Below are 23,348 nucleotides of genomic sequence, written 5' to 3' on the forward strand. Positions count from 1 at the left end.
ACTCCTTTCAGCTTGAGAAATGTCAGATATGTTCTTCCCTTTTGGCTGTCTATCTCCAGGTCTTTGCACATTGCATTATAATACTTTGTCTTCTTCAGCCGCCCTTCGAAATCTTTTGTTCAGCCCTGTTACTGCATCATTTCTTATTTAGGTAAATGGAATTTCTGTGTTGCAATTTGCATTCACCTCAAATTTAAAAATCAATGGAAAGCATCTATAGCCTTTGCTCACCACACAGTAAGGCCTTAAGTAGGAGGTAAATTAAAGCTCCTACAGTGCTGAAGTTAATTCAATCTGGTAACCTTCCTGTTTGTTTAGAAAATTGTACGTCTGGGAAATCTTAGCTTAAATCTTATTTAATTCACATTTATTGCTGATAAAATTTATATTCCTTGCCAATATATCATTTTGCAGAAAGGCAGATTGTATTTGCTTATTGATTGCTGTTCCTATCAATTTTTATGAAACAATCAAAATTATAGCACATACAGAATGGTGTTCGTTTCAGGAGGACTTGTACTTCTCTGTTTTCAGATTGCTTATTTGCAAAAATGTTAGCATACCTTATAATAGATGTTTAACAAGTATTTGTTGATTAATTGAATTGATATAAATAGATGAACCAAACCAAAACCAAACCCACTGCTGTTGAGTCAGTTCTGACTCATAGTGACCGTACAGGACAGAGTAGAAGTGCCCGTAGAGTTTCCAAGGAGCGCCTGGCAGATTTGAACTGCCGATCTCTTGGTTAGCAGCCGTAGCACTTAACCACTACGCCACCAGGGTTTCCATAAATAGATGAAGGTTACTCTTATTGACTTACAAAAGCGACATAAATTCATCTATAAACATTTTACTTTGCCCACTGTGAGTGCCTAGTATGTGCCAGACAGTGACATAAATGCTCACTTAATATTACAACTACCTTGTGAAGTAGAAGGTTTTATCTCAGTTTTACAGACAAGAAAACTGGGGCTTGGAAAGGTGACCTAACTGCCCAAGATCATCCAGCTCACCGGGATGCAAGTTTAGGCCTCAGACTGAAAAGCTCAGGTTCTTTCCGAAGTGTAGTATACTGTCTCCCTTTGCTTACTGACCAATTCCATTCATTTCTTTTGTTTTTCGGTAGCATTTATTACTTAAAAAATATATAAGTTGATTTTACCAGTTGTTATGTTTAGAAGTCAGCCTTATTGAGGTATAATTTGAGTATTTCACACACTATAAAACGTACCCCTTTTTAAATGTGCGGTTTGATGAGGTTTGACGGATGTATACAGCCGTGTAATCAGTACCACAACATTCAAGATCTGGGGCATTTCCAGTCCCCCCCAGAAGTCCGTCATGCTCCTTTATACTCAATCCTTTCTTGTCACTACTGACCTAAACTCTTTTCCTACAGTTTTGCCTTTTCCAAAATGCCATGTAAATGAAATCATACAGTACCCTTTAGCGACTGGCATCCTTCACTTAGCATAATGCTTTTCACATTCACCCATGGTGTTGCGGGTATCAGTAGTCCATTCCCTTTTATTGCCGAATTGCATTTAATTGTGTGGATATACCGCAGTGTATTTATCCCTTCCACATCTGGGTTGTTTCCAGTTTAGGATTATTATGAATAAACTGCAGTAAATATTTGTGTTCATGACTTGTTTAGTCTCAGAATTTCAGAGTTATTGTGGCATTATCTTGAGTGACATGTATTCTCTCGAGTGACTAGTATGTAGATCCCTTCCCATTGCCATCAAGTCCATTCCAACTCATAGCGACCCTATAGAACAGAGTAGACCTGCCCCATCGGATTTCCATAAAGACACAGACTGCCACATCTTTCTCCCACGGAGGGGGTGATGGGTTTGGACCACTGACCTTTTTGGGTTAGCAGCTGAGCACTTAACCACTGCAGAGTCTTAGATAATTTAAAATATGAGATACTTCATTGAAGACTTGGAGCCCTCTGTTAGAAATTGGGAATGAAGAAACTTGGCTTTTTTCAAAATTTGGAGGGTAATATGTAACATTTGAGACTTTTTTTTTTTTAACTCTTGTTTGCCATAGTAGTAGAAAGATAAATGATACAAAATGAAGTATAGCCAAAATGTAGTGTAATGGTGAACCTGGACTAAGAATTAGAAAATCTATTCTAATCCTATAATTGGTTTTCGTTCCAGCTGTATTGCTTTTTAGATTTGTGACTAGACAAATTAGTAACCTCTCTGAAAGAAGAATAAAACTAACATTTTTTCCAGGCTTTTAATGTATATGCATTATCTCATTTAGTCCTCAAGACAACCCGATGAGGTACCTGTAAGGTAGATAGTGTTACTCCTGTTTTACTGATGAGGAAACTGTAGCTTAGAGAGGTGAAGTAACTGCAGTGGTAGCAAAGCTAGTGGGTGGTTGAGTCAAGAGTTGACTCCAAACCAGTTCTCTTGTTTGTAAAATGGAGACAACGCCCACTTTGTAGTTATGAGAATTAAGTGTGATTATATTGATAAGAACTCAAAACTGTTACTTTCTTCCTTTCTACCCCTTTTTATAAAGATCCCCACTTCCTGTCTCCTGTCTTACTATTTCATTAAGTATTTATTAGGAGAATTTTAAAATGTGGGTTTTAACCTTATGGGTATTTTTTTGTTTGGTTTTGGTTTTTGCAAAAGATTACACAGTGTCAGTTGCTGGTGGGAACGTAAAATGGTGCAACCGCTACGGAAAACAATATGGTACCTCCTTAAAAAGCTAGAAATAGGAATACCATACGATCCAGCAATCTCTCTCCTAGGAATATATCCTACAGAAATAAGAGCCGTCACATGAATAGACATATGCACACTCATATTCATTGCAGCATTATTCTCAATAGCAAAAAATGGAAACAACCTAAGCGCCCATCAATAGATGAGTGCATGAACAAGTTATGGTACATATACACAATGGAATGCTACCGCCATAATAAAGAACAATGATGAATCTGTGAAACATCTCATAACATGGATTAATCTGGAGGGCATTATGCTAAGTGAAATAAGTCAATCACAAAAGGAAAATATTGTATGCGACCACTATTATACAAACTCAAGAAAAGATTTACACACAGAGAGAAACAAGCTTTGATGGTTACATGGAGGGGAGGAATGAGGAGGGGAAATCACTAACTCGATAGCAGACAACTGTTAACTTTGATAAAGGGAAAGACGATACACAGTATAGGGGAAGTAAGCACAACTTAACCAAGGCAAAGTCACAGAAGCTTCCTAGACAAATCCAAACACCTCAAGGGACCAAGTTGCTGGGGCTGAAGGGTGGTCTCAGGAGACATCTAGGTCAACTGGCATAACATAGTCCATAAAGAATATGTTCTGCATCCTACTTTGGTGAGTAGTAAATCTGGGATCTTTAAAAGCTTGCGAGTGGCCATCTAAGATACATCTATTGGTCCCATCCTGTCCAGAAAAAAGGAGAACGAAGAAAACCAAAGACACAAGGAAAATAAATATTAGTCCAGAGGACTAAAGGACCTCATGAACCACAGCCTCCACAGGCCTGAGCCCAGAAGAACTAGTTGGTGCCTGGCTATGACCGCTGACCACTCTGACAGGGATCACAATAGAGGGTCCCAGATAAAGCATATGAAAAATGTAGAACAAAATTCAAATTCGTAGAAAAAGACCAGACTTACTGGTCTCACAGAGACTGGAGGAACCCTCAAGACTATGGCCCCTGGACACCCTGCTAACTCAGAACTGAAGCCACTCCCAAAGCCCGCTTTTCACCCAAAGATTACACAGACCTGCAAAACAAACATAACACATGTGAGGAACATGCTGCTTTGTTCAATCAAATATATGACACCATTGGGCAACTCCTGCCCAAAAGCATGACAAGAAGGCAGGAAGGGACAGGAAAACTGGGTGAATGGACACAGGGAACACGGGGGTGGGAAGGGGAAGAGTGCTGACACATTGCGAGAATTGCGACCAATGTTACAATTGGTGTATAAAATTTTGAATGAGAAATTTGCACTGTAAACTTTCACCTAAAGTGCAATAAAATTAAAATTAAAAAAAGATTACACAGTGTCAGAATGCTGGTATATTAGTGTGTGTGTGTTTTAATCATAAACATTAGGAAAAAAGCACTGAGCCAAATAGAATTCATAGTATAGTCTGGCAATCTGGCAGGTGATTCTCACTTGATTCCTCTTAGCACATCCTCCTAATCGTGATTTCCGATGTGCTACTTCCTGAATTGCTTCGTGCAGTACCTCAGAACTGCATTCTACTACTTTTGTATCAAAAACTAGCACCATAATTACTCGCATTTAAAAATAAGCCTGATTTCTTCCATATACAGCTTCTTCCGCATTGCCAAGACTCTATGCCTTACGATTTTTCTAATTACTGTAAGCAAGCAAGCCGATGAACCTTTCACCTTTTCTCATTCCTGTTGTTTTGCAGGATGGCACCAAACTTGATAAAGACAATGCATAACAACTTATTATCAGCAGCCCTTCTGTAGAACTTCTTAGGCTGGTTCTGCCGGCTTGTACTGTGAAGTCCTCGTCTGCCCAACCATGCCGAGTAAACACATCATTAGGTTTTCTGTCTCTTGGCTTTCCTAATGAGTTGAGAAATCTTACACAGCTGGAGAAGCCTGGGGCTCCTTTCTGAACCGATGTATTTATATAGGATATGCTTAGTTTGACACGTTGCTTAGAGGAGAGTGGGGAGCTTTTTTAGTTAAGTACTGTACATACTTGAAAGAACATGTTAGCTATACTGTAACTGTTCAGCTCCTCTAGACACAAAGCAACTCTTGGCTCTTTGCAAACATTCCTGTCCTAGTTCTTTGTGTTACTGCTTTCCGTGTTAGAGAGAATTAAGCTGAATACATTTAGAGGCTCTTCTGAGAGACAAATTTGTTTCAGAAGCTGCTGCATGATGCTAGTAGTTTAGAATTGTGTCTGCAAAAACTAAGGGCAAGTCAGTCTGCTCTTCTCTGTTTGAGGAGCAAGTAAATGTTGATTTGGAGCTAGATAACATGTCATTGTGATCTGAAGTAAAAAATCTATACTTTGAAGGCTGGTAAATCCAAGTTAAAATCCCACTATGTGCTTGCTAACAATTTTTCTTCAGCGGAGTTAAAAGCCAGTCAGCCTCCTCATCTGTATGCGGGTGATGATCAGAGCTCCTTTACAGAATTTGATTTCAGTAGCTGAGAGCATGTATACCAAAAACCGAACTCATTCCCACAGAAGCAGTTCCGACTCAGAACTGCCCCATAGCGTTTCCAAGACTGTCATCTTTACGGAAGCAGACTGCCACATCTTTCTTCCACCGAGTGGCTGGTCGATTCGAACCATGGACCTTTCAGTTGGCAAGTGAGCGCTTAACCACTGTGCCACGAGGACTCCTTAAAAGTGCATATTAAAAAAAGCCAAACCAGGTGCCGTCAAGTCGATTCCGACCCATAGCAACCCTATGGGACAGAGTAGAACTGCTCCATAGGGTTTACAAGGAGCAGCTGGTAGATATGAACTGTTGATCTTTTCATTAGCAGCCAAACGCTGTGCCATCAGGGCTGCTGAAAGTATATATAGCACCTGGCATATGGTAAAAATATTCATTAAATGTTTCCTTTCTTTGTATTTCCCCCTTCTTCTCGCCACCAAAAAGAACAACTTCCTTTTTCACTCGAATGACTATCTCCATTTTACAGCTTCTAAGGAAACAAACTATGGATAACATTGTGAAGAGTGGAAATTCCAGAACACTTAATTATGCTCAGGAGGAACCTTTACATAGATCAAGAGGCAGTTGTTCGGACAGAACAAGGGGATACTGATTGGTTTAAAGTCAGGAAAGGTATGCGTTAGGGTTGTATTCTCTCACCATACCTATTCAATCTGTATGCTGAGCAAATAATACAGGAAGCTGGACTATGTGAAGAAGAACAGGGCATCAGGATTGGAGGAGGACTCATTAACAACCTGCGTTATGCAGATGACACAACCTTCCTTGCTGAAAGTGAAGAGGACTTGAAGCACTTACTAGTGAAGATCAAAGACCACAGCCTTCAGTATGGATTGCACCTCAACATAAAGAAAACAAAAATCCTCACAACTGGACCAATACGCAACATCATGATAAATGGAGAAAAGATTAAAGTTGTTGAGGGTTTCATTGTACTTGGATCCACAATCAACAGCCATGGAGGCAGCAGTCAAGAAATCAAAAGATGCGTTGCATTGGGTAAATCTGCTGCAAAGGACCTTTTTAAAGTGTTGAAGAGCAAAGATGTCACCCTGAAGACTAAGGTGCGCCTGACCCAAGCCATGGTATTTTCAATGACATCATATGCATGGGAAAGCTGGACAATGAATAAGGAAGCCTGAAGAAGAATTGACGCCTTTGAATTGTGGTGTTGGCGAAGAATATTGAATATACCATGGACTGCCAAAAGAGCGAACAAATCTGTCTTGGAAGAAGTGCGGCCAGAATGCTCCTTAGAGGCAAGGATGGTGAGACTGCGTCTTACACGCTTTGGACATGTTGTCAGGAGGGATGAGTCCCTGGAGAAGGACATCATGCTTGGCAAAGTACGGGGTCAGTGGAAAAGAGGAAGACCCTCAACGAGGTGGATTGACACAGTAGCGGAAAAGAGGAAGACTGTCAATGAGGTAGATTGACACAGTGGCTGCAACAATGACCTTAAGCATAACAACGATTGTAAGGATGGCTCAGGACTGGGCAGTGTTTCGTTCTTTTGTGCATGGGGTCACTATGAGTCGGAACCGACTCTTGACAGCACCTAACAACAACAACAGCAACAAGGAAACAATCATCAGTAGGTGCCAAAAACATTAGGAACTTCTAATGGAGAGCTTTGTAATGGCTGGATCAGGCTGACAACACCTGAACGTACTGATTAATCTTAACATCACAAAAAGGGAGACAGTCAGATATTTTATACCTCCTGATCAAAGATCACACCTCTATCATGAAATAGTCTTTCTAAAAAAATCAAATACTACTCTTATCAAGCTTCTCAATCTGCCTACTGGTTTATAGGAAACAAAGTGGGGTATGGGGGAGGAATCTGAGATAAGATTCTACAATCATAAAAAAAATAGGAATGTATCATTCAATACACATCATTCAATACAGAGCATAAGCATACTGTTACTAGAAGGTTACTTCAATAAGGACACTTTAGAAAGCAGGTTTTAATGCTTACAGATTTAAAAACTCGTGGAGTCAGTGGAGTGGGAAGTGGAAGGTAAGTTCACAGGACAGTAGGCCAAAAAGAAAAGCTAAAGGGAGGCATATACTGGGTAGCACAAGGAACAATAGAGTGAAAATTAAAAATGCAGTATCCACATTAAACTATGCACCAGAGCAGCAATAGAGAGCAGATTAGAAGTTTCAGGAAATTGAATCAGTAATATGAAATACAAGCTTGAGAAGCTCTCTCAGAATGCATAGGAAAGGAGAAGAAGAGATGGAAAAAGATAATAGGCATGAATGATACAATAATACGTATAGATAATTGTCATTTCTTGAAGAGACTAGAACAAATTGAACAGGAGCAATTATTAAACACACTACAGATGAAAAGTTCTGACCAGGAGGATGACCTGAGCCTGCAATTCAAACAGGCTTACTGCCAAATATCAGGAAAATTTAGTGAAAAGAGACCAAACAACTGAACCTATCCTGGTGAAATTTTGTACTTTCCTGGAGTTAAAAAAAAAAGTCATCCGGCGTCTACCCGTTGCCGTTGAGTCAGTTCCAACTCATAGTGACCCTATAGGACAGAGTAGAACTGCCCCATAGGGTTTCCAAGGAGCGCCTGGTGGATTTGAACTGCCAGCCTTTTGGTTAGCAGCCGTAACACTTAACCACTGTGCCACCAGGGTTTCCATCAGGCATCTAGGCAGGGGTAAAACAAGCATATAGAAGTTATTTACAAAGGAAGAGAAGGCAGGTTACCCTTACGTTGTTCCTACAATTAAACCGCAGGAGACAGCTGCACAGTGTACAGAGTTCTGAGGAGGAACAATTTAAAAAAAAAAAAATTTTTTTTCTTTTTTTTTTTTTTGCAGTGTATAGAGTTCTGAGGAGGAACAATTTGGACCCCCAAAATTCTTTGTCCAGCCGTGTTGCTTGCCTAAAAAACAAGACACATTTTCAATGCTGCATGTGTTCAAAGTATATAGCACTCACTTCCAAAAGGTTGGCAGTTTGAATCCACCAGCCATTCCTTGGAAACCCTACGGGGCTGTTCTACTCTGTCCTATAGGGTTGCTTTGAGTCAGAATCGACTTGACAGCAATGGGTTTGGTTTTTGGTTTTCCCTTTCTAGAAGAATTACTTGAAAACATACTCCAGCTGACTGAGAGATTCTTCAGTATACAGGCAAAAGCCAGAACTTGAAATTTTTCCCCAGATATTAGTGCTTGACTGCTAACCAAAAGGTCAGTGGTTCGAACCCACCAGCTGCTCTGTGAGAGAAAAGACCTGGCAATCAGCTCCAGTAAACATTATAGCTTAGGAAACCCTATGGGGCAGTTCTCCTCCCTTCTGTAGGGGTGCTGTGAGTTGGAATCAGCTTGACAGCACTGATAATTTTCATTCTGAGGATAATTATAGATAATCTGTGTCCAAAATTCTATGTCCTTGCCAGAAATTTAAGTAGAAAAAAAAAGTTAAAACCTTTCTATTCCCCCTTTTTTGGCATAGATAGTAAAAAGATAATCATTGAACAAAAATATTTTTATCTTAAAATGTCTTTGTTTTTTTACACCCTAACTTGTCATACTTGTATGTTAGTCACTCTCCTTGTGTATACTGCCACCTTGGGGTTTTTAGGATGTCAGTACCTTATTTTCAGAGCCTCAAATTAACATGGACTGGTGAAACTGTTGAGCTCCATTTCTATCTCTGGAGAAAGGTTTTTGTCAACAAGCTATACCAGATCATAATCATTATTAGCAGAAATAAAGGATTGTGATACATTTGTAAGCCATTACTGGATTTGCACCAATGGAGGAGGGTTATCCTATTTTCAAAGCTTAATTACCCTAAATTACCTGGAGACCAGGTAAATTTATTGGATTAAATTTATTGGATTATGTATACATAAATTATGATTCATTTCTACTCCTTTCTAATACAGCAAAACCTGTGAGAGCCGGAAATCAATGGGACTGCCTTGTTTTTCCAGGTCTCGCAAGTTTTCCGCCTCTGACAGGGTCCAGTCCTACCACTTTTCTGTCACTCTCTATTAGTGGAAAATGTCTGCATTTTCTATCTCTGACAGGTTTCCACCTTACATAGTCTCTGGCTTTCACAGGTTTTACTGTATTAATATGGCATGTAACTAGAATGTTGCATTTGAAGAAAACTAAAAAATCTCAACAGCTTCAGAAATGCTAATAAACATTTAGAGCAACTAGGTGACTTCTCCTAAAATTGTATTTTATCTGTGTGAACTTTTAATTCAAGATCAAAATTTTACGTTGTCTGAAACAAGACCTGTTAATGTCTAAATTCAGCTCACAATCTGTAACCTGTTCTAAATTAAAATCTCTCTGGGGAGGGGCAGTATTCAGCTTCTGAAATAGAGTATTTATCTGCCCATTCAAAGGTACCTTCTGACGTGTTAATCAGAGCACATGGGAGTCACACTAAAAAACTTGAATTTAAATCCCTTTCTTAACACTAGGTATGTGAACCATCGACCAATCATATGACCTATGGTAAATTACTTAACATCACTAAACCTCAGTTTAGTTGTTTAGGTTCTCGTCTTGGCTTTGTCCCTGTCCACTCTTCTCGACCGAATCTCTAGAAGGCTGTTACCCCTTAGTCTCCTCGTCTGTAAAATGTGAATAATGTAATATACTATAGATCCCCACCTCAGTTTCTTTGGGATGTTTGCCTAGAAATGTAATCTAATTGAAGCATGTTAAGCCACTTGTCTCAAGGATGATTTTAACATTGTTATTAAAAATAAAATGGACTAGCAAAATTGCCTTCCCGTTTTGACTTGTCATTAGTGTGAGTCAAAAGAATTCCACTTTTACATTCCTCGAAGGGTCCTGAGCACCAAAAATATTAGGCAGTTCTCCTTTGAGTTGGCTCTATCGCTGAATGCTTAACCCTGTGTCTGTAAAATATAAATCTTGGTCTATCAAGAAGTAAACAGGCAGAGAATTACTCACAGCAGTAACTAAACTGTAAACCTGTTTTAAAGAGTTGGCCAACATACAGCATCACAAGCCATATTCTCTTGTGTCAGCTATGTTCATTTTTATTTGGATTGTGATTTCAGAATACCCAAATTTGGGAAAGAAAACAAATTTGTCTAGTTCAAATGTCTGTTGTTTAAAAAATTGCATACTTACCAACATTCTTTCATCCTATTTCATTCAACAAATCCTTATTGAATGCTTACTGTGAGCCAGGCACACTTCCAGGCACTTGGAGTCCAGTAGTGATCCAGGAGAAGCAAAATCCCAGCCCTTGTGAAATCAATTCTCGTGGATGGAGATAGATAGTAGTCTAACTTGGTACTATATCAGATGGTGATGAATGCTATGAGGAAAAGTAAAGCCGAGGAAGGGCCTCGAAAGTGATGGGCTGAGAATTGCTATTTTAAATCAGGTGGTCAAGGAAGGCTTCTCTGATAAATGGACGTTTAAGCAGAGATCTGAATGAAGGAAGGGGGCAAGCCATGGAGGTATCTGGAGAAATAGAGTTCCAGGCTGAGGGAGTGGCAAGTTCAAATACCCTAATAAGGGAACATGTTTGCCTGTCAGTCTCCTACCCATTCTACCTTGAAGCCTTCCTTAACACCTCTTCCCTACAATGGGAGAGTTAAGGGCTTGCCTCTCTGTGTTGAATAGCATATTCTGCATACCGTTATTATGCTTCTTGTCCTGCGGCATTATGGTATTTTATGCCTTTGTCTCCAACTAAACTGTCCTATATGGACACAGATAGTGCCTCACTTGCCACATAGTAGTTGCTGAATTAATGCTTGTTGAATCAATCATTTTGACTATTTATTGAACAATGACTATTCCTTCTTTTTAGTTGTTGTTGTTAGTTGCTTTCAGTAGTTTCTGACTCACCGTGACCCTGTGTACAACAGAATGAAACGCTGCCCGGTCCTGCGCTATCCTCACAATCGGCCCATTGTTGTAGCCACTGTATCAATCCATCTCGTCAAGGGCCTTTTTGCTGACCCTCTACTTTACCAAGCATGATGTCCTTCTCCAGGGACTGGTCCCTTCTGATAACATGTCCAAAGTATATATGATGAAGTGTTGCCATCCTTGCTTCTAAGGAGCATCCTGACTGTACTTCTTCCTAGACAGATTTGTTCCTTCTTCTGGCAGTCAATACTCATCACTAACACCATAATTCAAATGGATCAGCTCTTCTTCAGTCTTCCTTATTCATTGCCCAGCTTTCACGTGCATATGATGCGATTGAAAACACCATGGCTTGGGTCAGGCACATCTTAGTGCTCAAAGTGACATCTTTGGTTTTTAACACCTTAAAGAAGTCTTTGCAGCAGATTTGCCTAATGCAATACAGTGTTTGATTTCTTGACTGTTGCTTCCATGGGCATTTAGTTATTACCAAAGGATTTTAAGAAACATTAATTATTAGATATGTAAATAGAGGAAATAATGATCAAACAAGCCTTGGTCTACACTATTCAGAGGAAAGAAATATGTTCATAATCAAATATTGGGGCTATTTTCAGTTTTCTACATTACTGACTTACCAAAAGGACTACTAACAAAGTTGTCTAAAATCAAATTTAGAGCCATGGTCAGAATGAAGCTAGTATGCCTGAGAAGAAATACCGTATGTTTAATGTAAATAATCAGGACTTAGACATTATATTTAATGTTTCTGCCATTAAATATAAGGGTTAGAAATGATTTTAAAAATTATCCCTGTTTAAAAGAATCATTTTGAAGAACAAGTTGTATAAAACTTAAGTACCGTAGATCCCTGTTAGGTTATGTACTGGGTGGGTGGCGTCAGGAAGTCAGTGCTGTGGTGGAACGCTACTGAGGAGGCGCGTTGCCGTGTTAGACAGGACGTTAGACCAGGAATGGGAGGCTCGGGCTCTGCCCCCTGCTCTGCTGCCTATTAGCTTCGGTGAGTTAAACGGAACTGCTTAGCCTTGGTTTTCAGACCTATAAAATAGGGATAATATCTCCATCGTCTCCATTGTAAGGTTGTTTTGTAGGTTAGAGTAAATAATATTAAAAATAGTTTCAAAACTAAAACATTGCATACAATGGAATATTATAAAAGAGATATGAAGCACTGAGACTTGCTGTAGTACAACATGGATGATACATATAAAAGAGAATGAAGTATTGATAATTGCTTCAACATGGGTGAACCTCAGAAACACGCTAAGTGAAAGAAGCTAGTCGCAAAAGAGCATATGTTGTATGATACCATTTGAAACAGGCAAATCTGTACAGAAATAGTAGATTAGTGGCTTCTTGGGCTGAGGAGTAGGAGAGAGGACCTTGCGGGGGTGGGAGATGGGGAGTGACTGCTAATGGGTACACGTTTCTTTTTAGGGTGCTGAAACTGTTCTTAGATTATGGTTGTACAACTCCGTAAATACACTAAAAACCATTGAACAGTGTAATTTGAATGGTTGAATTTTTTCGTACATAAATTATATCTTAATTGTTGTGAGGTGAGGTCGAGTCAGTTCCGGCTCATAGCGACCCTGTGTACCACAGAACGAAACACTGCCCAGTCCTGCTCTGTGCTCACAATCATTATGCTTGAGCCAGTTGTTGCAGCCACTGTGTCAATCAATCTTGTTGAGGGTCTTCCTCTTTTCCGCTGATCCTGTACATCACCAAGCGTAACGTCCTTCTCCAGGGACTAATCCCTCCTGACAACATATCCAAAGTATGTAAGACGCAGCCTCACCATTCTTGCTTCTAAGAAGCAGTCTGGTTGTACTTCTTCCAAGACAAATTTGTTGGTTCTTTTGGCAGTCCATGGTATATTCAATATTCTTCATCAATACCATAATTCAAAGGTGTCAGTTCTTCTTTGGTCTTCCTTATTTATTGTCCAGCTTTTACATGCATGTGATGTGATTGAAAATATCATGGCTTGGTCAGGCACACCTTACTCTTCAAGGTGACATCTTTTCAGCACTTTAAAGAGGTTTGTTGCAGCAGATTTGCCCAATGCAATGCATCTTTTCATTTCTTGACGGCCGCTTCCATGGGTGTTGATTGTGAATCCAAGTACAATGAAATCCTTAACAACTTCAGCCTTTCTCTGTTTATCATGATGTTGCTCATTGGTCCAGTTGTGAGGATTTTCGTTTTCTTCATGTCGAGGTGTAATCCATACTGAAGGCTGTCGTCTTTGATCTTCATCAGCAAGTGCTTCAAGTTCTCTTCACTTTTAGCAAGCGAGGTTGTGTCATCTGCATAATGCAGGTTGTTAATGAGTCTTCCTCCAAACCTAATGCCCCTTTCTTCATATAGTCCAGTTTCCCATATTATTTGCTCAGCATACAGATTAAACAGGCATGGTGAAAGGATACAACCCTGACGTACACCTTTCCTGAATTTAAACCATGCAGTATCCCCTTATTCTGTTTGAATCGACTGTCTCTTGATCTATGTTCAGGTTCCTCATGAGCACAATTAAGTGTCCTGGAATTCCCATTCTTCTCAATGTATATCTTAATAAAACTGTTTAAAAAACAAAACTAAAGCACTATAGAAATGTATGCACTATTCATGTTACAGTTGTTATTTTATACAAAGGTTCATATCAGAATCAGTTCGCTCTATGCCCACCGGAATAAAATTAGACCTGAGACTCTGACCTCTTAATTTTTTTAAGTCCTTTTGCTTGCTATTTCTCTTCACGGCCTCTTCCACCCCCAACTAGGGATTCATAATGAATAGCCCAGCATTGTCTTCTACCATTAGATATACTAGGAATGACAGTGCATCATAAGAAAGTCATTTTCCTTTTTAGATACTGTGTATTCTCTCTCAGCAAACACTTCATTCCCTCCCTCACTATAGTCATTGTGCAGGGTTCTAGGAATACACAAATGTACACTGGCTCTTGCCATCATGAAGCCCCTAGTCTAGTTGTGGACAGTAGGAAAAGAACACTCAAGGTTACATGCAGGGTCTAGATACAAGTCTGTCTGATCCCAATTTCTCCACTGTTGCTCTTGTCTCCATACTTTTTAATACAGAAAATAGATGAAAGCAAAATTTATCTGGCTGAAGAGGGCCTCAGAGGCCTGGGGCTCCATTCACTACATTTCTCTCCTTCCCTTTGAAAGACCCTAGGATTCTGTTGGAACACAATTTGAAAACCTGTGATCTAAATCAATAGCTAAGGAACCAGAGGGCTAGGCCAGGGGTTCTCAAATTATGGTCCTCAATTAACATCTTCAGTATGACTTGAGAAGTCATTAAAAGTGAAAATTCTGGGGTCACTACTCCAGACCTACTGAATCAGAAATTCCATTGGTGGGGCCTAGTAATCTGCTGTAGTAAGCCTTCAGTGGGATTCTCATGCTGAGCTTGAGAACCACTGAGCTGAAGTATTTAATTGAATAACTTGTCTAAGATCATAATTTAGAGCCATGATTCCCAAACTGTGTGCTGGGATGTCCCAAGGTTTTACAGAGAACTCAGAGGGGTGCTACCAACACATTTACATTTTGGAAGGAAACACAGTGATACTTGACACCTCTTGAACATCAGCATCGAACACCAACATTGCGTGAACTACTGGCTGGGGGTAGTTAACAGTTTCAGTATTAGCTTCATGATACTGTATCGTTGCAAATCTGGGTTTTCTGCGGTTGCTATGAGAAGAAGCAAGTACCAGTGTGGAATAGGAAATGAGGTTAGTGGTGACCAATCTGAGTCCAGAGTTTGAGAAGTTACGCAGTGCCCAACACATTCCATTAATAATTAAGAATGTAATGAAAACATTTTTTTTATTTCAGTTTGTGTATTATTTTTTGAAAACAGCTACTAAATTGTTACTTGTTGTTTGCCACCAACTACTTAGTAATTGTAACTATTAGGTATTCTTTTGGCTAGAGATATCATGAAAAATTACTGAGACACCAAGGGGGTTACCAGCCCAGAAAGTTTGGGAAGCTCTGCTTTAGAGGATTATGCTAAGTAAGCATTTTACCGAAGGTTGTAAGACAACCGCTTATCTTTTCTTTGTCTGTGTTGAGAAGTTTGAATTAGTCATTTTAAATCTGATTAGATTATATACAATTAATAAAATTGTCTTAGCATGGTTGTTCAACATAAAAAATAAAAAACTTTATCCTATGAAATTTCAACAATACATCTTTCTTCTTGCCTCCATAGGTATGGTCTGAATATGCGTTGCTTGGCAGCTCGAGTCAACTATAAGACTTTGATTATCATCTGTGCACTCTTCACTTTGGTCACAGTACTTCTGTGGAATAAGTGTTCCAGCGACAAAGCAATCCAGTTTCCACGACACTTGAGTAGTGGCTTCAGAGATGGATTAGAGAAAAGAGCAGCAGCATCTGAGAGTAACAACTATGTGAACCACATGGCCAAACAGTCTGAGGAAGCTTTCCCTCAGGAACAGCAGAAAGCGCCCCCTGTTGTGGGGGGCTTCAATGGCAATGGGGGAAGCAAGGTGTTAGGGCTCAAGTATGAGGAAATTGACTGTCTCATAAATGACGAGCATACAATTAAAGGGAGACGTGAGGGGAATGAAGTCTTTCTTCCATTCACTTGGGTAGAAAAATACTTTGACGTTTATGGAAAGGTGGTTCAGTATGATGGCTACGATCGGTTTGAGTTCTCTCATAGCTATTCCAAAGTCTATGCACAGAGAGCCCCTTATCACCCTGATGGTGTGTTTATGTCCTTTGAAGGCTACAACGTGGAAGTCCGAGACAGAGTCAAGTGCATAAGTGGGGTTGAAGGTTGGTATCTGTCTGATTATGTTGAAGAATAAGAAAATGTTTGTTTTAATTATACAGCAAGTACATAGCTTACTGTCAAGAGGCCTTTCGTCACTCTAATGTAGCAGGGAGGAACGGGTTAAATCTGAGCCTAGGGCTTCTCTGTAGATGGTGTGGTTGAAGGCCTGCAATAAGGTCATACTTGATCAAGTAGGATTATTCAGTTAACCTGCCTCAGAATCTAAAATTCTCACCAGCAAGGTCAAGACACAGCATTCCCAGAAATTTCATGTTAAAAATAAACAGTTATTATCCTCTGAGAAGAGACGGGAAAGGGAAAGAGACCATTCAATGAGCCCATCAATATACCAAAGCAGTCTTTTTACTAGATTAGCCAGGTTCCATCCCTGGAGGGAGATTTAAAGTCCTACAGGACAAGAAAATATATAGCTACCATCTACTGTGAACCAATGACTGAACCCATATAGTCCATTACAGACTGTCTTGCCGTGTATGCCATTCTTTCATGGTCTTTAAAACCTGGGGCAGAGGGGATTTCTTATGGGCATTATCAGTACATTTTGGAATTAGCATTTCAGACCTCGGGTTGATCAGAAAGCCAACTTGAATTTGACTTTCAAGTACATCATTTAAAATGGGGAAATAACTTAGGTGTGTGTTGATAAGTACAAATGTTACATAAAATTTCAGAGTTTTATTTTCTAGATAGACCAAAGCTCTGTGGTAACATTATCTGTGTATCTAAATTTGTAAAATTTGAGGGTATAAAACAGGATTACAAAACATGGCATCTGTAGCTATGATCAAAAGTAACACACACATAAAAAGTCAGTCCTTAAAAATATTTTATAGCAGTGCATTGCTGTCTATAAACAAATAATGAATGAGTGAATGAATACTTAATTTTGTTTTCTATATCTGGTTAATTTGGTAGTGGTTTTTAGTAATTATGAAAACAATGTGAAAGGGAAACATTCCCCAGAAGTAAAACAGTGGGGAGTGGTGTTCAGAATAGGCTTGTAAATGTCTTTGCATGATTATTCATTTTGTTTCTCTATTTTACAGGTGTACCATTATCTACGCAATGGGGACCTCAAGGCTATTTCTACCCAATCCAGATTGCACAGTATGGGTTAAGTCATTACAGCAAGAATCTAACTGAGAAACCCCCTCACATAGAGGTATATGAAACAGCAGAAGACAAGGACAAGAACAGCAAGCCAAACGACTGGGCTGTGCCAAAGGGCTGCTTTATGGCTAGCGTGGTTGATAGGTCTAGATTCACCAACGTTAAACAGTTTATTGCTCCCGGTGAGTTACGTATTTTATGTGTCTGCTAATTTTATGTTGATTTATAGCACTTGATACTCCTTTGAAATTTTTAATATGGTTTTTAAAAAACACGTTAGCAGACCTTTTATATTAAGCGTATAGAGAAACAAATGGTGTCAACCAAGCAAAATCCCTAAAGAAGGAACAGGTAAAAAACTCAAGGTTATAAAGAAGGAACAGGTAAAAAACTCAAGGTTATAAAAAAGGAATATTTACTGTGTGAAGAGCCAAGCCATAGATTGAACGTTAAGATCCGGGTGAACGCATGGTGTATACTGGTGTCCCCCTCCAAGGATCTCTATCCCCCAGGAATGAAATCCCTCAATTTAATATTTCAGTTCAATATTTATTCTTTAATTTTTAAACAATTCTGCGTTAAGGCAGAAATTTTTCTTTCTGGAGGAAGCCATCCTTTCCTTTGCCTATTTTTTACTAGTAGCTTTTGTTTTTTCAGGATAAAATAGCATTACCAAAACTAAGTCTGTTTCCCATATTGAATTTGGTTAATGTACAAGATTGTCTCAAACTTCATATAAAACCATTTTCATTAATAAAATCATTTATAAAATCAAATTAACTTTATGCAACATTTCCTCTTTTACTAAGACAGTCTCATTAATTAGGATGTAATGCATTTTTCTCCTCTAATCAATATCCATGAGAATTAATGAGGCCATTACTTAAAAAGACAATGAAATGATTTCAGTTAGCACCTTGGGCGTAATTCTCTATGGAGAGATGTTGTCAAGAACAGAACCCGGTCCTCCTCCCATCAACCTTGCAGTTGGTATATAAAAAGAGTAGAAAGGTTATAAGACCTCTTCTGTATTCTCCCCTTGTCCTTTATTGATGACTGTGTAACTCACAGACCTTGAAAGCCACAATACAAATCTAGTCATGCTAGATGGCCTTAAGTAATGGATTTACGAGTGCTTAATGCAGTGCAAATAATGGGTGACCTTTAGTTTTTATTCTGTGGCTAGAACTTCTTTGCTCCCATGGCATTCTGTGATATTCCAGTACACAGAACATCTCTGCTTATTGTAAAACTGTAGGCTTGCTGGGTGAGAAGGTACATGTGTACATTTAGGAATATTTAGCTTGTCATACCTGAGTAGTTACTGCAGCAGGAGATGGTTACACTAATTAAGCAAAAGAACATTTGATTTTGGGTGTACTCAAGGAGCTTATTTTTATACTAATTAATAATATTGTCTGGATTAAGGCAGAAAACAGCAGCCCTCATCTTGATCTCAAGTACCTGGAAAGTATTCTAGAATAACCTTTTGATCTCTATCCTATTTAGAGCAACAGATTTTATTGTGTACTTTGGGTGCCCCAAGTAATATAAAAATAGGTGTGGACATACCGATAGGGGAATCCTTGCCTTAGCTCTTCATTCTGCAGCTAGTAGCTAGAGGTAAGGCAACCTCTGAGGTGGTTTTCAGCACATGGAAAACTTTGGCTGTGACAGTGACTCTGCAGTGTGACCTTAGCTACTCGGGGTCGAGACTCCCTGTTGGTAGGCACGGCCGTGCTGGCTGTGAATGGGTGCTTACGTTTGTATGCTGAATGTGCCTGGGGCTGCATCTGATAAACAAAGAGCAGAGAGGGTAAGCTAGAGTTGTTGCTAGAAGAGCGTTGTTTTTATTGAAGCATAGGTATGGGAGATGGGGCTGTTTTTTAGAGGATTTGGGCCTCATGGTGGATAAATTGAGAGAATCATTGTTGTGAAGAAGGAATTGGGACGTAGCCATAAGCGAGGTGAGGCTCAGGAGAACCAGGACCTGAATGCTGTTGACCTTGAATTTTCTGCCTGAAGGGAACAAAATTGTCTAGGGACAAGAACACAACGTGGGTCTGTAGCATATTTTTTACTGTATTATTTGTTGGGTAATGTTTTGTTTCTTCTGCTAATTTTAAAATTGAATGCATTGGAACTTTATACCTGTCCTCTTAAATTAACTTTCACTTTCCTGAAGCACCCTCTTCTCTTGGTTTCCATGTCCTTACCTTCTCCTATCTCTGTGGCTATTCTTTCTCAGGCTTCTTGTGAGCCTGTCTTCCTCAGCTTGACCCTTATCTTTCAGTGTACTGCAAGGATGTGATTAGAGTCTCTTCTCATTCCACACAGTAAGTTTGTTGATTAAATGAATGAATGCAAATACTTTGTATTATGTGTAAAAACACTGATTTAAAGGTTGTTCTTAAATGTTTATCACCTTTTCTTCCCTAAAGTACATATACCAAAAATAAACAGATAACAGCCACTCCTGGGAATAACTGCTTAGAGAGAGGAGGGGGTCCTAGATTTCAAACAATAGAAAACCCACAACTTTCTGTTAGTAGATTTAAAATAGCAGTCTCCAGGTAACTTAAGACCTTCCAGTAGAGCTCAGCACCTTGCCTGCTATATTTCCAGACTGGTTGCTACAACTGTAATCGCATCCATTTGCCACTGTTCACATCCTCGTGAGTGATGCTGGCAGCTATCGACCCTCTCTGTACATCTATAAAATAGGAGTTAAGAGGCCTGTCTCATAAGACCGTTGTGAAGACTATGATTGTTGGTTGGTTAATTTAAATTGGGGATTATGGCTTCCCTGTCGCTTCTCCTGTATGGCTCAGTAACCCCCTGGTGATGTTAAGGTTTTAGGAAAATTAGTAGTTTTGAAAAAAGGCTACATCTCATGGTATCATCCATTACTGATTTCTTTGAACTGATCTGTTTTATTGATGATATACAAGGTGATTGATTGGACCATATAGTTTCATCAGATTTATATACGTAAGGTGAAAATTAGAATGGAATTCTGGAAGGAAAATGGGTACTTCTTCAGCATCCTCTAATTTGGATTTCTAAAGATGGATCACTGTTATCCAGGTTGGTGAGAATTGGTGTCATAGTTAATAATATTGTCTGATAAATGAGGCATTACCCTACGAATAAAAAAATAAGTAGCACTCAGTCTGCTCTGCTGAATATAATTTAATCTTGGGCGATTCCTAAGTCAGTTCACAGTCCTGCAGTGTTTCAGGGATGTTGTACTGAACATCAGCTTCCACGTTTCTCAAAGATGCAGAGGAATGGCTGGTTTACGGAGAGCTTGCATATTGACATTTTGCCAGATAAAATGGGTTTTTCCTGTATTGGAAGTATACTTCTGAAATCATTTTTAAAAAGTCATCTGAAGCATCATTTGATGAATAAGTCTATCAAAGACGTTCTCATTCTTGATTCAGTTTCCATAACTGTTCTGTCAATGAAGTAATTAAGAGCCTTGGGCCAAATAATACACACAGTGGTACAATCCAGTGTTACAAGAGTTAAACTCCAAGCTGATCACACTATATAGACTATCATCAGTTCACATTTCCTGTCAAGCTCCTGGTGGCACACTAAGTATTTCCTCAACGGCTCCTCAAAGCAGCTCTGTTTGATTATTCTCATGGGGATTCCATTTCCAGTATCATTTATCTTTTTCGCAGTCTTTGAACTTGGGTCCAGGAAACGTGGCTTTTGGCCATGGGCGAATGATTGAACTTTGCAACACCTCTATTTCCTTAGCTCTAGAATGGAAATGGTGATTTCCCCCCCAGCCTCAGAGGGTTGCTGTGAGAATCAAATGAGATGATGCATGTGAATGTATTTTGAAAATTTAAGCTCTGTGAAGATGAAGATATTCCTATTGACCTTTAGTATTTTAAAATGTGTACCACATGTATTTTTGTTGTTGCTGCTGGTGCTGTTTGCGTTTAATATGCTCAGTTTCTTTTCTTGGTAGATCTAAACTAGCAGTGTTCAGGAAGTCGTCTTTATGAGAGTCAGTCATCATCGCACTGTGGATACGCAAGAGAAATAAGAGAAATTTCGTATTTGATCATTTCCCAGATAAAATTAGCTTTTACTGTTTTATCAGCCTCCAAAGCCAGTGACTTCAGAATAATAATAATAATCACTACCATTCTGTACTATATGCCAGGTTATTACTTTTTTTTTTTTTTTTTACCCTTATGATTACCTTGCCAGATATTCTTTCTCCTTAATATATGAAGAAACTGAGGCTCGAAGAGGTAACTCTTGCTGGAGACCTCAGAGCTAATAAGTGGTAGAGCAAGAATTCAAATCTAACTTTTTTTTTTTACTCTAAAGCGTATGCTTTGTCCTCTAGTATCCCTAGCTTTTTGTTTAATGCATAAGCTCATTGCTTAATTTCTAGAAATTTTATTCCTAACTTCATGAATATCTAAACTTATCATTTTCAGCATCAAATAGTGATTAAGAGCATGGACTCTGGAACCAGGCTACACAACCTGGGTCCAGATATCAGCTCCACCACTTACTCTCTTTGTACATTAGGCAAGTTGTTTAACTTCTCCTTGTCTCAGCAACTCACCCATAAAATGGGAATAATAATAGCACCTTCCTCTTATAATTGATAGGAGGATTACATGGGTTAATACGTGTGAAACACTTAGAACAGTGCCTTGTTAGTTGGCGTGGAGTTGGCTCTGCCTCGTGGAGACCTTATGTATAACAGAAGGAAACCTTGCCTGGTCCTGTGCCGTCTTCATGATCGTTGGTATGTTTGAGTCTGTTTTTGCGGCTACTATGTCATTCCATTTCATTGAGGATTTCCCTCCTTTTCATTAGCACTCTACTTTACAAATGTGATGTCATTTTCTAGCAATTGGTCTTTTCTAATGACATTTCCAAAGTAAGCCATTCAAAGTCTCACCATCCTCACCTCTAAGGAACATTCTGATTGTATTTCTTCTAAGACTGATTTGTTCGTTCTTTTGGCAGCCTGTGGTATGTATATTCAGTAATCTTTGCTAACACCACAGTTCGAATGCATCAATTATCCTTCTGTATTCCTTTTCCTTATCCAACTTTCTCATGCATATGAAGCCATTAAAAAGACCATGGCTTGGGTCAGGCACACCTTAGTCATCAAAGTGGCGTCTTTGCTCTTAAAAACTTTGCAGAAGTCTTTTGTAGCAATTTGCCCAATGTATTATTACATCATTTGGTTTCTCAGCTGCTGCTTCCATGGATGCTGATTGTTAATCCAAGTAGAATGAAATCAGTGACAGCTTCAGCTTCAATTATGATCATGTCCTGGGTCCAGTTGTGAGAATTTCCACTTCTTTGATGTTCAGGTATAACCCATACTAAAGGTTTTAGTCTTTGACCTTCATCAGTAAGTGCTTCAAGTCGTTTTCATTTTCTGCAAGCAAGGTTCTGTCATCCAAATATTGCAGGTTGCTAATGAGTCTTTCTCCAGTCCTGATGCCACGTTCTTCTTAATTCTGACTTCTTAGATTTTTTTTTTTAGATTATTTGTTCGGCATGCAGATTAAATAAGTAAGGTGAAAGGATACAACCCTGCCACACACCCTTCCAATTTTAAACCACGCCGTATCCCTTCATCCTGTTCAACAACTGCCTTTTGATCCATGTTTTGGTTCTGTATGAGCACAGTTAAGTGTTCTAGAATCCCCATTCTTCATAATGTTAATCTGTAATTTGTTATGATCCACACAGTTGAATGCATTCACATAGTCGATAAAACACAGGTAAACATCTCTGGTATCCTCTGCTTTCAGAAAAATGCATCTAATGTCGGCAGTGATATCCCATATTCCACATAATCCAGCTTGAATTTCTGGCCGTTCCCTGCCAATGTATGGCTGCATACACTGGATTATCTTCAGCAAAATTTTGCCAGCACGTGATGTTAATGATAATGTTTGATCATTTCTACATTCCGTTTCATCACCTTTCTTTGGAACAGGCACAGATATGGATCTCTTCCAGTCGGTTGGCCAGGTAGCTATCTTCCGAATTTCTTGACATAAAAGAGTAAGTGCTACCAGTGTTGCCTCTGTTTGTTGAAGCATCTCAGGTGGTATTCAGCCGACTCCTGGAGCCTTGTTTTTCATCAACGCCTTCAGTGCAGTTTGGATTTCGTCCTTCAGTACCAGGG

The 23,348-nt window shown here is 39.2% G+C and overlaps 1 protein-coding gene across 1 annotated transcript in view; it reads left to right on the plus strand.

Moving 5' to 3' along the window:
- GLCE (glucuronic acid epimerase) overlaps positions 1-23,348 on the plus strand; it is a 105,977-nt gene that overhangs the window by 77,490 nt on the left and 5,139 nt on the right. The window contains exons 2-3 of the mRNA XM_049905816.1: positions 15,434-16,026; positions 17,092-17,337. Of these exons, the coding sequence (XP_049761773.1) occupies positions 15,447-16,026; positions 17,092-17,337 (826 nt within the window). The 5' untranslated portion in view covers positions 15,434-15,446. The remainder of the gene's footprint in view (positions 1-15,433; positions 16,027-17,091; positions 17,338-23,348) is intronic.

This window comes from Elephas maximus, chromosome 13 (assembly GCF_024166365.1).
Source record: "Elephas maximus indicus isolate mEleMax1 chromosome 13, mEleMax1 primary haplotype, whole genome shotgun sequence".
Lineage (NCBI taxonomy): Eukaryota > Metazoa > Chordata > Mammalia > Proboscidea > Elephantidae > Elephas > Elephas maximus.